The sequence below is a fragment of the Heterodontus francisci genome, chromosome 2 (genome assembly GCF_036365525.1).
Source record: "Heterodontus francisci isolate sHetFra1 chromosome 2, sHetFra1.hap1, whole genome shotgun sequence".
NCBI lineage: Eukaryota > Metazoa > Chordata > Chondrichthyes > Heterodontiformes > Heterodontidae > Heterodontus > Heterodontus francisci.
This window is the reverse complement of record NC_090372.1, coordinates 166,177,715-166,194,207: the sequence shown is the minus strand read 5'-3', so window position 1 is coordinate 166,194,207 and position 16,493 is coordinate 166,177,715. Positions and strand designations below refer to the sequence as shown.

Genomic DNA, 16,493 nt, shown 5'->3' with positions numbered 1-16,493 from the left:
TCCGAATATAAATCAAGGTGGCTTAGTTATACACACAGGAGCTAAACTGACCAAACCATCATAACTATGGCGCAAGGCGTAAGCATCAGGTAACATTGAAATATAGAAACATAGAAAATAGGAGCAGGAGTAGGCCATTCAGCCCTTCGAGCCTTTTCCGCCATTCATTATGATCATGGCTGATCATCCAACTCAGTAACCTGTTCCTGCTTTCATCCCATACCTTTTGATCCCTTTAGACCCAAGAGCTATATCTAACTCCTTCTTGAAAACATACAATGTTTTGGCCTCAACTGCTTTCTGTGGTAGCAAATTCCACAGGTTCAGCACTCTCTGGGTGAAGAAATTTCTCCTCATCTCAGTCCTGAAAGGTTTACCCCGTATCCTTAGACTATGACCCCCAGTTCTGGACACCCCCACCATCGGGAACATCCTTCCTGTATCTGATAGTAGCACACTGCACTACTAATCTTCTCATCAGGCCAATAGTCATTGTGAACAGAGCATTGTAATTTGGCAGTCTCTTTTTGCTCGATTCTCAAGACATAAAACAAAACAATAAATCCTCTGTGTAACAGTTATCAAAAAAATAGCATCTGGAAATCCAGCAAACTTAGGTTTTTACAATTGACTGAAGATTAAATCTGCGTGGTTCACCCAAGCTTGTTAATTACTTACTGCAGATGACAGGATGCTCATCAGAATGATCAGCACAGTCATTGTTGAAGTCACAGAGCTGTTCTTTAGGGATACAATACTTGTTGGCACATGAATACTCATCAGAACTGCACTGTCTGTCTGGGATCAGAAGAGAAGCACAATTTTCAAAGGAAATGTCATCCACTGTAACATCGCCCATGTAACTCACACCTCGCTTGACTCTCAAGAAAACCTGTAAAGATTTAACAAGCAGTCAATTATTGTTCTAATCCACTGCTTATTCATGATGACATTTAAGATATTGCACTTGTGCATTTTTTCTTCCCCAGAATACAAAAGTAGGGAGGTTATGCTTCAACTATACAGGACATTGGTGAGACCACATCTGGAGTACTGTGTACAGTACTAATCTCCTTAAATATTTAAGTAAGGATGTAAATACATTGGAGGCAGTACAGAGAAGGTTGACTAGACTAATACCTGGAATGGGTGGTCTTACAAGGAAAGATTGGACAGGCTAGGCTTGTATCCATTGGAATTTAGAAGAGTAAGAGGCGACTTGATTGAAACATATAAAATCCTGAGGAGTCTTGACAGGGTGGATGTGGAAAGGATGTTTCCCCTTGTGGGAGAATCTAGAACTAGGGGTCATTGTTTAAAAATAAGGGGTCGTCCATTTAAGACAGAGATGAAGAGAATTTTTTTCTCTCAGAGGGTCATGAGTCTTTGGAACTCTCTTTCTCAAAAGGCGGTGGAAGCAGAGTCTTTGAATATTTTTAAGGCAAAGGTAGATAGATTCTTGATAAGCAAGGGGGTGAATGATAATCGGGGGTAGGTGGGAATGTGGAGTAATCAGTTAGTCATGTGGCCTTCTCCTGCTCCTAATTCATATTTGTCTCTTCTTCATCTTCGGCAAGCACTGGCAACCTTTGGAGTTCATTGGGATTTTGGGTGGTCAGAAGATTAGTGTGAATGGTGTAGAGATGACATGGGGAGGGGGAAATGGAAGAAAAACTAAGAGTGATGAGTGTTCAGGGCTATTGGGATTGGTTTCACTATGTGGAGAAATGGAGGAGGAGGAAGAAGCAGAGGCAGCTAAATCAACTTGGTGGCAAATAAATCATGAGGTAAGGGTGTCAGGAGCAAGAGAGCAGTTTAAAAGGAGGTATTTGATAGTGCAGGAATGAAATCTAGTGTTAGCTTTGCTCTTCAAGGTAATCCTAGAGGAGTGGGTGGTTTTGGCTTGAGAGAGTTATGTCTGGTAAAACTTTATGTGGTTCAGTCAGCTCTTGGAATGGATGTCTCAATAGGTTGTGAGCCAAATACCCTCAGTCTGCTCCCCTTAGATTTGAGGGAATGAAGATGGAGGCTGTATCACAACAAGAATTAAGAACGGAGAAAGGTTTTGCCAGCAATTGGAAGGTCATTAGCGAGGCAATTGGAAGGTTGAACATGCAGTAGTAAATGATATGGAAGAGAACTTTCTTTCCCCACAGGGGAAAACACAGAAGGAAGTGGGATTGGAAAGGGATAACGGATTGTGGGTGTTGAGAGATACAAGTTAGTGGTCAAAGATACATTTTGGTAGGAAGAATGAGGAGAGATGAAACATGGCAAATGGTATAATTTTAAAAGGGGTACAGGAATAGAGAAACCTATCGGTGCTTGTGCAGAAATCTTTGAATCTGGCAGGACAGGGCAGTTCAGAAAGCATATGGGATACTGGCCTTTATAAACAGAGATGGGAATGAATCTTAACTCCCAAAAACAGGTAGGTTGGGGTTGTTTCAGAGGTTAAAGTGCAAGAAATCTGAAGCAGGAACACAACCCGCCATGAACCCACCTACTTCCGGTTTTAACGGAGGCAGATTGAGGGGCAGGTGACCAATCCAATCACAGGAAGCAAGGTTGGTCATTTAATCAAAGAATCACAGAATTCTGGCAGCATAGTAGGAAGCCATTTGGCCCATCATATCTGTACCAGCTCTCCGAAAGAGCAGTTTACCTAGTGCCACTCCCTGCCTTCTCCCCGTAGCCCTGCACATTCTACCTTTTCAGATAACAATCCAATTCCCTCTTGAATGCCTTGATTGAAGCTGCCTCCACCACAATCTCAGGTAGTGCATTCCAGATCCTAACCAATTGTTGCGTGAAAAAGTTTGTCGCTATTGCTTCTTTTGCCAATTACCTTAAACCTGTGCCTTCTTGGTCTTGATCCCTCCACCAATGGGAACAGTTTTTCCCTATCTACCCAGTCCAGACCCCTCATGATTTTGAATACCTCTATCGAATGTCCTCGCAACCTTCCTTTCTCCAAAGAAAACAGTCCCAACTTCTCCAATCTATGCAGGTAGCTGAAGTTCCTCATCCCTGGAACCATTCTCGTGAACCTTTTCTGCACTCTCTCTAATGCCTTCAAATCTTTCTGAAAATGTGGCACCCAGAACTGGACACAATGGCTGGAATTTTGCGGTGGATGGACAGGAGCCAGACTCCGACGTGAAAGTCGGTGGTGAACCCGCTTCCGCCTAGCCTGGGGATCCATCCGATATTTTACGGATCCCCAGACTTAAATTGTCCTGAGGCAGGACTTCCACCCACTTGAGAGAGGAGGCCCCGCCTCAATGAGCTGGCGGCCAATCAGCGGGCCGGCAGCTCTTCGTCCCAGCAGCGCCACTGGGAGTGGTGGCCACTGCTGGGACTGCAGCCAAGCTGACGCTATGGATCCAGAATGGGGTAAGTCGGGGCATGCCTCACCAGGGGGATCGGTCCTTCCCTTGTGAGGCTGGAGTGGTCCTTTGGGGGGAGGGGGGGGGTGTCTTGGGTCCCGGGGGTAGGTTGGGAGGCGGGGGCAGCCCTAAATCAGGCACCCTGTGCTCGACTGCCATGTGTGGCCACTTAAGGATCTTGATTGGCCTTGGGCGGGCAGGCTGTTTCCCACCCACTGTCCCCCCACCTGACCTCCGTAAACTTGTCCGGAGGCAGAATCGGAGCGGGTAGCCCTCCCGGAGCCTGACGCTCAATTTTACACCGCCCCCACACCACCATCCGACCCACTGGGGTGGCATAAAATTCCGGCCCATACTCCAGATGAGGCGGAACCAGTGTTCACCGAATCATAGAATCACAGAATCACAGAATAATACAGTGCAGAAGAGGCCCTTCGGCCCATCAGGTCTGCACCAATGCATTAAAACACCTGACCTGTCTACCTAATCCCACTTGCCAGCACTTGGCCCATAGCCTTGAATGTTATGACGTGCCAAGTGCTCATCCAGGTACTTTTTAAAGGATGTGAGGCAACCTGCTTCTACCACCCTCCCAGGCAGGGCATTCCAGACCGTCACTACCCTCTGGGTAAAAAAGTTCTTCCTCAAATCCCCCTTAAACCTCCCGCCCCTCATCTTAAACTTGTGACCCCTCGTAACGGCACAGTGGCGCAGTGGTTAGCACTGCAGCCTCACAGCTCCAGGGACCCGGGTTCGATTCTGGGTACTGCCTGTGCGGAGTTTGCAAGTTCTCCCTGTGTCTGCGTGGGTTTCCTCCGGGTGCTCCGGTTTCCTCCCACATGCCAAAGACTTGCAGGTTGATAGGTTAATTGGCCATCATAAATTGCCCCTAGTATAGGTAGGTGGTAGGGAAATATATAGGGACAGGTGGGGATGTGATAGGAATACGGGATTAGTGTAAGATTAGTATAAATGGGTGGTTGATGGTCGGCACAGACTCGGTGGGCCGAAGGGCCTGTTAAAGTGCTGTATCTCTAAACTAAACTAAACTAAACTAAGGGGAACATCTGCTCCCTATCCACCCTGTCCATGCCCCTCATAATCTTGTACACCTCGATCAGTCTTCTCTGCTCCAGTGAAAACAACCCAAGCCTATCCAACCTCTCTTCATAGCTTAAATGTTCCATCCCAGGCAACATCCTGGTGAATCGCCTCTGCACCCCCTCCAATGCAATCACATCCTTCCTATAGTGTGGCGACCAGAATTGCACACAGTACTCCAGCTGTGGCCTTACCAAAGTTCTGTACAACACCAACATGACCTCCCTGCTTTTGTAATCTATGCCTGATTGATAAAGGCAAGTGTCCCATATGCCTTTTTTACCACCCTATTAACCTGCCCTTCTGCCTTCAGAGATCTATGGACAAACACGCCAAGGTCCCTTTGTTCCTCGGAACTTCCCAGTGTCAGGCCATTCATTGAATACTTGTGTGTCACATTACTCCTTCCAAAGTGTATCACCTCACACTTTTCAGGGTTAAATTCCATCTGCCACTTTTCTGTCCATTTGACAATCCCGTCTATATCTTCCTGTAACCTAAGACACTCCACCTCACTGTTGACCACTCGGCCAATCTTTGTGTCATCCGCGAACTTACTGATCCTACCCCCCACATAGTCATCTATGTCGTTTATATAAATGACAAACAATAGGGGACCCAGCACAGATCCCTGTGGTACGCCACTGGACACTGGCTTCCAGTCACTAAAACTGTCATCACTCTCTGTCTCCTACAGCTAAGCCAATTTTGAATCCACCTTATCAAGTTACCTTGTATCCCATGTGCATTTGCTTTCTTGATAAGTCTCCCATGTGGGACCTTGTCAAAGGCTTTGCTGGAATCCATGTAAACTACATCTACTGCAATACCTACACATCTGGTCACCTGCTCAAAAAATTCAATCAAATTTGTTAGGCATGACCTCCCTCTGACAAAGCCATGCTGACTATTCCTAATCAAATTTTGCCTCTCCAAGTGGTGATAGATTCTCTTTCAGAATTTTCTCCAATAGTTTCCCTACCACTGATGTGAGACTCATTGGTCTGTAGTTCCCTGGCTTATCTCTACAACCTTTCTTAAATAGTGGGACCACATTAGCTGTTCTCCAGTCCTCTGGAACCTCCCCCGGTGGCCAGAGAGGAATAAAAAATTAGGGTCAGACCCCCTGCAATCTCCACCCTCATCTCCCACAGCATCATGGGACACAAATCGTCTGGACCTGGAGATTTGTCCACTTTTAAGCCTTTCAAAAGCTCCACTACCTTGTCACTCCCGATGACTATTTGCTCAAGAACCTCACAGTCTCTCTCTCTAAGTTCCATATCTACATCCTCTTTCTCTTGGGTGAAGACAGATGTGAAGTATTCGTTCAACACCCGACCAATGTTCTTTGGCTCCACCCACAAATTTTCCCCTTGGTCCCTAATGGGTCCTACTCTTTCCCTGGTTATCCTCTTCCCATTGATATACTTATAGAATATCTTGGGATTTTCCCTACTTTTACTATAAAACTTTAACATAACTTCCTTGTTTTTGTACTCTATGCCCCATTAATGAAGCCTAGGATACTGTATGCTCTATTAACCACGCTCTCTACCTGTCCTGCCACCTTCAATGATTTATGCAGATGTAAACCCAAATGTTCTAACAAGGTTACATGCCTTCATTTTAACAGTTATTCTATTTTTAACCACAGGCACCGGGTTTCCCAGGTCTCAGGAAGTTCAGCAGCTTAAAGGAGGCAAAAGGGGCTGAATCCATGAAGTAAGTGTTTTTACAACATTGCTTGTGGGCCAGTAGGAAGAGCAGTGTTTCATCCAGCCCAACAATTTACCCTGTCAATGCCCCTCTCTAACCCCGCCATCTGTCTGCTCCCCCACTGACCACCATCCGAACCATCCCCCCCACCACCGACCACCGTCAGACCCTCCCATGGCAACTGCTCGTCCTGACCACCTTAGGACAACCCTGACCACCAACTGCTTCCCCATGCCCACTAACTGCTGCTCTTGATCACTATCGGACCCCCCCCCCACATAATTGGACTCCCCCCCCCCCCACCATCATCATCAGACATCCACCTGACACCATCTAATTCCCTCCCCAACACCAAAGGAACCTACTCTGGAATACCCTCTGACGTCCACCCATAATTGGGAGCCCCTCAAACACCATCAGATCCTTCCCACACCCCACGGTCCAGACCCCTGCGATTGGGACACCATCCACAATTTCTCCCTCAGTTCCCTACCTGCTCTTGTGTGCTTCATTCCTGTGAAGCTGGCTTCCTACCAGAAAGGCCTCCAGCTGGTCAATCAGTCTGCCTGTGGGTGGGAATCTAACCTAAAGGAGCCCTGCAGTAAAATTCTGCAGGACATTCAGGAAACTTGTCCTGTACTCCCAGTTTTCCCAACCTCACAACAGCTAACCCTCACCCCAACCCCTCACAGGACTTGCCTCCAGGTTGAAATTCAGGCCATAAAGTACAAAAGCTCAGAAGTTATGCTAAAGCTATATAAAATATTAGTTGAGTCCCAGCTGGAGAATTGTGTCCAATTCTGGGCACCACACTTCAGGAAGGATGCAAAGGCTTTAGAGAGGGTACAAAAGAGATTTATTAAAATGGTTGCAGATTACAGTTACTGGGATAGAGTGAAGAAGCTGGGGTTGTTTTCCTTAGAGCACAGCAGCGCAGAGAAGGCTAAAAGGAAATTTGATAGATGGGTTGATGAAGGGTTTAGCTAGAGTAAATAAAGAGAAATGGTTTCCAATGGCTGAAGGGTCAACGGCCAGAAGACACAGATTTAAAGTGATTGGTTAAAGCACCAGAGGTGAAATGAGAAAAAAATGCATTTACACAGCATGTGGCTAAGATTTGGAATGCAGTGCCTGATAAGGTGGTGGATAAAGATTCAACAGTAGCTTTCAAAAGGGAATTGAATAAATACATGAAGGAGAAAAAAATTGCAGAGATATGGGGAAAATTAATACTGTTTCTCTCTCCACAGATGCTGCCAGACCTGCTGAGTATTTGCAACACTTTGTTTTTATTTCTTAATGGTATTATTGGGTTTCGACTCCATGCATCTGTCTAACATGCTCTTTTTGAACAGATTGCGCAGATGATGAATATTTTAACAGCCGTAGTTTTAATCAGTCAGTCTCTTGCTAATGTCCTGCAAGAGACATCTGTGTTCTAATTTGGCGAACAAAGTGAAAATTAAATAAATATTTTATGATTTCCTGGAGTTTTGTCCTTCGGTAGTTAGGTAGAACAATATTGTTGATAAATAAATGTGTCTCACAAATGTGGATTCTTGTGGGATTTCCCGAAATAGAACAAGATGACAACATTTCTGCCCAATCAACAAGCACGTCTTTGAAGAATGGTATTATTATTTTACTGTATGTCCTTGCAGTATGTTATATTGTTAAAAAAAAGAAAAAAACCATCATAACAAACCTGAAAATGAGACTGAACACCAAGAAATACCTCTCCCCGCCTCCAATGGTTACCTTGGTTACCACTTTGCGACCAGAGTAGTTGTGTCGAATTGCCATATTTACTGAAGACCTTAAGGGAAACAAAATTGCAGACATCAGCACTGTGGTCTGATTTTGAAGGCTTTTGTTGTGACAGAAATCAACAATTCCTAATTGCTTTGCACCATTTAAGTTTCCTGTATAACGAAAAACTGAAGATAGGTAATTCTTCCAAAATTGAACATTTAAAGTATCCAAAACATGTATGCTGTTATAAATCACTGTTTTGATTTTTACTAAATTTCTGTAATGAAATAAATCACAACCTTTTTGCCCTTTTTAAAATAAATATAAACTAGAAAAAGTTAAAGCACAAATCTAATTCTGGATCTGTACATTTAGGAATTCAATTCTAGAGCATCCAGGCTGTAATCCGGAAACAGTATTGAAGAAAAAGAATGATTTATTACAAAAGAGAAAGTAATACCTGCAACGACCCAATGGTAACTCCACTCATGTGATACCAAAAGCCTAGTTTACACTTTGGACCGGTAAGGGATATTACTGGAGTGATGATATCAGCTGAGTTACCAAATTCTCCATTGGAACTATCAGCGTAAAGGTACCAACCTTGTTCTGTGCTCCTGCAAGTGTAAGTTAAATGTTTAAAGCTTGTTTGCTCAAATTTTGCAATCCACTGTCATACATTTTAAAATGCTTATTCTATGCTGTAAGTGTATTTTCATATAGCATATAAATGAATCAATGGTTCCATTATATAATATAGATGCTACTTTATAATTTTGCATTATTGAATGGTTCAATTGATAACTTGTGACCTTTAATTGAACAACAATATAGTTACACAATAATTTATATATAAATTAGGATTTGGATGAAATGAAAACCTGACTAGAACACCGCAGATAACACTACTCTCAAGTACTTTGGGACTTTGTTGAATTAATGAAAATGTAGACACAAGTAAGAGGAGTGAAATCTGGAAACAAAATATTTAAAGACTATTTGTTCATTGATTTAATGCATCTGCCAGCCATATGATCCCTTTCAAAAATGCATTATTAAATGCTAGCAAAAAGTTTTGAAAACTGCCTTGTTTTTGTTAAAAGCCTCATAAAGGCTAGTAATGAAAAGCTTGTGCACAACTATATAGTATTGTGGATTCTATGATGCTAGCTAGTGGAGACCGATAAAAGTGCCATCACATCATGGAATTGTACAGTTAGAAAGATTTTTCTGAGTTTGCTCTTAACCAATTTGCTTTATATTACACCTATATACATTTCAGCAATGATCAGTATCAGCACATGCAGCAACTGTTGTTCTAAATGATTGACGCGAGCAAGGCACAGAGCATCATTGGCTGCATCAATGGGCTTGATTTTGCAGTCGTGCTGCCGGGAGTGGCAGCAGGTGAGCAAAATGCGGATCGTCCCGCATGTGACCCTCGCGGCCGTGCTGCTGCAATTATGAGGCGGGCGGCCACTTACTATAATGACGGCAGCCAACCCCCCAATCACATGATGGGGGCAGTATTGGCAACGCCATGAATGATGTCACCTGATGTCGGATTAGGTGCTGGCACCATTTTTAAAAGGCTGCCAGGCTGGCTTTCACTCACCTTGCATCCACGAGCATTTCGTTTCAGCCACACTTCTTTGTTATGGATACATTTTGCATTTCAGCAAACATCCCCCCGGGCACCATGACCAACATGGCAGATGTAAGAGCAAGGGTGGCCATAAGGTTCAGTGATGCCTCCCTGCTGATTCTCCTCCAGGTTGCAGGTGAAAAGTGGCAGTTCCTCTTCCCCAGCAATGGCAAGAAGAGGTCCTCCCGCCTGACCAAGTAAGCCTTGACAGAGATCACAGAGGAGGTTAGCAGCCATGGGATCACCCATCGTAATTGGGTCCAGTGCAGGAAGCAGTCAATGGCCTCCTATGCTCAGCCAAGGTAAGTTGTGTGGTTCCACATAGCTTGCTGTGATCTGCTTGCCCACAAGCGTCAAGGTACACGGTTGATGCAGCCATTCTAATGATAGGAGGGTTATATCATAATGTTAGCTGATTAGTGACTGCATAAGCAAGACCAGTCCCCCTTGTTTCTATCTCAGACCGGTTTAGACCTATGACAGAGTCATTATGAGAGCAGTGACATCCCCCAGGTGCAGAAGAGGGGCCCATGTTAGCATTGACGTGCTGTAGAGACATTTGGAACTTAACAGTGACTGCATCCTTGATCTTTCAGGAGAAGAGGGCTCACAACAGTCGGGGACATCCAGGACTGGTGGCAGAGTGCCTGACCTGAGACCTCTGTCACAGGCCGAGGAGGAGGTGCTGAAGTTAGCCAGAAGCCACGGAGCACGTGCCATATCAGATGTGGAGTTCAGGGTCTCAGTTGAAGAGGGTGATTATTGACAAACACAGAATGAATCAAAATTACTTCTCTGCAGACGCTATGCTGTCATCATTGCAACACGTTTACCACAACATCTAAATGTCTGTCCTCACATTGTGTCTTGCAGGGTGGTGCTCACAAATGCTTGTGGACACAAGGGAACGACGACAATCTTTGAGGAAGAGCTACACTTAGAGGATGTACCGTCCCATGACACTCCTGCACCTTGCACCAGCGCAAATACACTCACCTCAGTAGGTATCCGATCGGCATTAGATTCGGGGTCACAAGCTGGTGATAGCACCACACATGCACACGAGCAGCTGACTGAGGCTGAGACAGCCGACGCCTCTGACAGTCAGAGGAGTGGGTGTCCAGGTCCATGCTGAGCCCAAGGCTGATGATGAGCCTCTGGTGTCGACAGCACAGGGCATGCTGGAGTTGCAGGGAGAGGTAAGACAACATCTGGTGGAGAAGCCAGAGGTAATGAACAGCCATTAGCGGACGGTGGGGAAGTCCATCCAAGGCATGACAGCTGCCATGTCACAGGCGTGTGAGCGTATGACTTCATCCCCAAGAATCCACCCCTGAAGGTGAGTGGGCAGAGTGAAAAGCAATGGTACCTGGGATTGGCACAGTATGCATGATTCATGGCAGCTGGGCGGGAAGTGGGCACACACTTGTTGGAAGATCTTTCTGTAGTCGTACAATATTGGAGCATTGATTGAATGAAACCCCTTTCTGTTTATGAAGGCGGCTGGTTGGTTCGTGGGAGTCTTGAGGGCCACATGCGTGTAGTCGATCTCACCTTGCACCAATGGGAATTCCTCAATGGTCCCAAATCCAATCCTCTCGGCCTGAGTCTCAGGGTCTGTCCTGTAGCATATATAGTCGCCGGCCCTCCTGTACCGAGCATTAGTCACCTCCTTGATGCAGTGGTGCACTGTGGATTGAGAGACCCCACACATGTTGCTGGTGGATCCCTGGAATGATCCAGAGGTGTAGAAGTTTAGGGCCATAGTACTTTTGAGGACCACAGACATAGGGTGACCACCAAAACCCATTGGTTGCAAATCATTATTCAATAGTGTGCAGAGGTGTGTGAAGGCCTCTGTGGACATATGCAGTCTTCTCTGGCACTGGCGGTCAGACATCTTCACGTATGTCATCCAAGTCCTATAGACTCGCTGGCGTCTCTGGCCTTGGGGTCTGGGGCTGCTCATGTTTGGTAGCTTCCTCCTGGGCCACAGCTGCCTCTTGGGCCCAGCTCCAGTGGAGATGCCTCATCACATCAAGGATATCCAGGAAAACAAGGTAGATCATACTCATCTCGATGCTCCTGGTAACTTTGGATTCCTTCAAAAGGTCAAGTACACCTATCTGGGCAGAGATTGGTGCTAATTCCTGCTTCAGCAGTATTCCGGCATGAGTTCTATAGTACGGCCTGACATTGCCCGTACAACCTTTAACTAAGTGCAAGCCATAATGACCATCACAATACCATTTGAGTTGCTCGTACTGGACCTCTGACAAAAGCAGCCTGTTCTGGCCCTCTCCCCAACAGCGTATCAACTTGCAGAGCTCCCCCCCTTCACCTCCCCCCGCCCCCCCCAACAATGATATATACTTGCAGAGTTCACCCCTTTCCCCCCCTCAACGATATTGTTACGGTCAAGTGAGGAGGGGTTGAAGGGCTTCCCTCTTTTCCCTCTCCTTGTTAGACCACAGCAGGTTTAATTCTTTCTTAATGTGGATATACCGGCCAATTCAGTAAGTGTTTGATTACTTACTTGCTATGATCATAACAAGAACCAATCAGACAGGTTTTCTTGAGTTAACAAAGAAAGAGGTTAACTTTATTGTACCTAAACTGAACTAATAAAATAATAAACAACACGCCAACTTTCACTCTCACACGCACTCTAGAGGTTTACACACACACAAATAGGTTACAGAGTGGGGAAAGGTAAATTGGTTGAGTTAGAGTCCATAAAATAAAAGAGTATACAGTCTGTGGGGTTTGGTGATTCAGCTGGCTTCCAGCTGAATTGGGTGGTGCTGAGGCTTTTAGTTTGAAGAGGTAGATGACTGGTTCTTTGAGTCTCTTGGAGATACCAATGTGGATGATTTCCTCCAACGGGGTTTCAAATTATAGCTGGAGTGTGCAAAGGTGGTCAGTTAACAAGGAGGATTTGAAACCTTTCAAGCTGGAATGGAGAGAGAGAGAGGAGGACCCCCACTCAGGCTCTGCTCATGTCAGAGTCCAGTTGCTTCTCCTCTGCTGCAGAGAAAACACCAGCTTAAAAAACACAAATTGGGAAGGGCTTGCCACATGACAATTACTCAGTGATTCAAACAGAGCAGTTTGCAGTATTTCTCTGCTTGCTGAAAGAACATGTCATTCCTTTAAACTTCCTGGCTCTAGGTTCTTGCTGGGAAATGCAGCCATTTTTTTGCCCTCCTCACAGTCCTTTGCAATGTAGGATACAGTGTTGCAAACAAGGTGATCATCTTAAACTGAAAGAATGACTTTGCTGGCAGCTTGTCTTTTTAAAATATCTTTAAAAAAATATATAAATTCAGATCTCCAGTCAGTGGACCAAAGAAAATTATGATTCAACGAAACACATTTATGTAACAATATACACCTGCAGAGTTCACTCCCTTTCCACCCCCAACCATATATACTTGCAGAGTTCCACACCTTGCCCCCAGCAATGTATCCACTTGCAGAGCTCCCCCTTTCCCCCACCCTCAACGATTTACACTTGCAGAGTTCCAACCTCCCCTCACTTCTAGGGAATAACCTTAGTGGCATTGTCCAATGTTTCAACAAATTCTGCAGTACAGCAAGGCAAAACGTACCTAACCTTTGAAGGCACCAAAGACTCTCACCTCGGTGGCACCAGCTTTTCAAGCACAGAAAAGTGAATGCGCCTGACTGCCGCACGTCAAGTAGAAGATTGTGAACAGCTGGTAGGATCACAGCGAATTGCATTCTAATTAATCCAAAAAGGTATTTAACATTTTTAAAGTACATTCCCGTTGCAGAGCGATGGAAGTGCTGCCATGGAACTTCGTCACCTCCGGGAAAATTGGAACTTGGCATTATGGCGTCAGGTTCCATGGCAGGTGATTTTGCTCCGATTCTCTGGCCTTCCCCGCCACCAGAAAACCTGCCTTCAGGCTGAACACAAGATCTAGCCCAATATAACCATTCATGTGCCTATCATCAATCCTATGACATACCAAAATCCATCAATGTAAATGATGTGCTTTTCCTGTCAGAAAATAATGCAAATCACTGTATGCTTCGCAGGGGTGCTCATCATGCTTTGATTCTGAGGCAATTAGATGTAAGAGAGTTTTTCAAAGCAGAAATAAGGATGAATGCCCATCTCTGTGGTGATATGTGCTTTCTAATGCAACATCAGCTAACGACATCTCTGCACAAACCCCCATACCTCATTGCAGAACCTTTATGTATGCATGTGAAGCAGTGCTCTTGTTCAGGAAACATGTGGGTTGCTTAGAGAGGTCAGGAATGGGGAAGGCAGAGATGTTTAGCAAAATTCTGGAATGGTGCATGCTTTACAGTATTAGCGGGAGCAGAAGCATCTCCAAGAAACTGAATAAAGGACAGCTGAGATATAGCAAATCTGGAAGATCTTCGGGTGAGCAGCCACCAATGCAGCCAGACAGGTAGATTAATGCCAGTCTCATTGGCTGTTTCTTGCAGTCAACTATTGGATACTATTACAATTTTACTTCTTATGAAACAAATTTTCTCACTTGCTTGTGGAAGCCTCCCATAAATTTCTAGTGCCCCTGACCAAGGAAAATTCAAATAGAATTTATGTAAGATGATACCAATGTGCCCATTGATTGGGTACCTCCGAATGCCACTGATCTTACCACATCCTCACTGTCAAACATCAGTGCAACCAAACCTTCAGACTATCAGACGGGGGATAAATATGTGTTCTGGGTATTGAAATTCCTTCTCACAATACACAGACCACATTCCACAGTTGTGTGCAAAAGCCAAGTGATTCCTCAATACAACTCTACTTTTGTACTACCCTCATTTCAAAACAGGAGCACTAAGGTCTGTGTCCTCTTGCAAGTCACAAGGGTCACCTGCTAGCCCTCATCAACCAGCTCTGTACCTCACCCTCATTGCTGCTATCACAACATCATCAGTGTTTTCAAAACAACACTAGTGTCAGAATTTCACCCAGGGTCAGTATCTGTGCTGGAGCTTAAAATAAGTCTTTGTGACAATTAGTGCTTTGGTAAGGGTTACACTTTAGATCCTGGTAGAGGGCAACTTTGTTCTTCTACAAAGAGAACAGGTGGAACATTATGAGTCATTTATCACCTATTATACTCTGGTATACAATCATTGTATCTGGACACATCCAGGTAGTATGTAATTCAAATAATTGAATAGCTGAATAATATGGTAACACCACATGTTCTGCACTTTCTTGCACTTGAAAACACCACAACTTCAATATTCTGTTGCATTTGTTCCCTCCTATAATATCCTATTTCTGCCTTAGACACAAGGGTCACGAGGATTGACAGGCCCTAGAAATTGCTTTTTGTATTACATTCCCTCCTCCAGAATGGATCTGTACAATGCAATTTGAATAACCCTGCTCTTTTCACTGCTTTAGACCTTACTTGTTTCATCTATTATATGTTAAATTTGGTACATGGGGCATGCATTTCATTGAAAACTTTCATGGTCACCTTGCCAGTATTCCCAGTTATGCCTATAGGTGGCACTGAGAAAGGAGTTTTCGATAAAGGAGTTTGCCTTTCACACATCTACCTAGCCTGATTTCCTAAACAAAAGTGATTGCATTGCTAAGTTTTTAAGGTATAATCTGTTGTGTTCCTCTTTCTTTAACACAAGCACACCGATCACATGAGGAGGATTGGTAACTAAAGTAAGTGTATTCTTTATTTGAAGATATGGAACTATGTACAACAATAACTGGGAGGCTAATTAACATGTCTGGTCTCTCTGACTGCTGCTAAATTCTGTTCGATGATTACGAGTTATCATCATATCCCGTCTAGTGATAGACAGCAGTTTTAGACACACCCCTTAAAGGTATACCATAATATAATCCAGTTCTTATCACTGAATCTAAACTGAAATAATCTCACAGACATTTTATCCTCCTTTTATCAGTGCATCTTTGGAAGAACAGTGAATTCCCACAATCCCAACTCCAATAAGCGCATGTGAGCATTCTGTTATTCTCGATCCAGAAATAATCTGTGCAAATCAAACCTTCCCTATGAAATCCTCTCCAACCTTGGAATCTAATCTCTTGATTTCCAATGGATATCTGAACTGCCACTGGTGAACTAACTGCACTGCCCACCCACCTTATGGTCCTCTTTTCTGAGTGGCGCAGGAACTATCCCACTTAGGAGCTGAGTTTTTGCATCTGGGAAGCTTCAGCAGCCTTGTATGAATCAATTATTACTTAAACAAATCCCCAGAAGCCTGACAACCGTGTACTGAAGTCTGACCATTTATCCTGGTGCAAACCCATCTCACACAGCAGCATTTCTGGGAAGTTCATAGCCATTTGCTCAGTTCCAGTGCTATAAATTAAAAAAGAACTGGGAGCTAACTGACAATGCTTCCAATACCCTCCTTCAAAGTGAACAATTTTATTTGCTCCCATCAATGAGGTAGCAGCCTCGAAACTAACCCCCTCCCCGCCACCGTACAAATGGGGCATCCCTGGAGAGGCTAGGTACTCATTAACATATTTAAATTAGGCTCCCACAGTCCAATTGGGAGCCCGATTTGAAATTAACCATTACTGTACAGGTTTCCCAGGGGTCAGGAAACTCAGCAGTGAAATGGAGGTGAAATTGAGCGCACTTTATTCGAATGGATAAGGGTCAGAAGGTCCAGTTTGAATAGAAGAAGCATTGCTCCTCCATTAGGTCAAGGAAGCCGAACCCTGTGACTGGGTAGGGCCTCCTGCCAGCTCGATTCCTCTGTTGCTCCTTTCTCTGCTAGTCACCTGCACCTCCCTCCACATCACCCCCTTGCTGCTGTTTCTTCTTATTCTCCTCCTCTTCCGCAGTCCAATCAAAATCAACGAT

The 16,493-nt window shown here is 44.6% G+C and overlaps 1 protein-coding gene across 1 annotated transcript in view; it reads right to left on the bottom strand.

Moving 5' to 3' along the window:
- The window catches only part of malrd1 (MAM and LDL receptor class A domain containing 1), a 449,626-nt gene that overhangs the window by 239,386 nt on the left and 193,747 nt on the right, over nucleotides 1-16,493 (bottom strand). Inside the window, 3 exon segments of the mRNA XM_068053300.1 lie at nucleotides 679-892; nucleotides 7,915-8,025; nucleotides 8,422-8,578. Coding sequence (XP_067909401.1) covers nucleotides 679-892; nucleotides 7,915-8,025; nucleotides 8,422-8,578 — 482 coding nt within the window.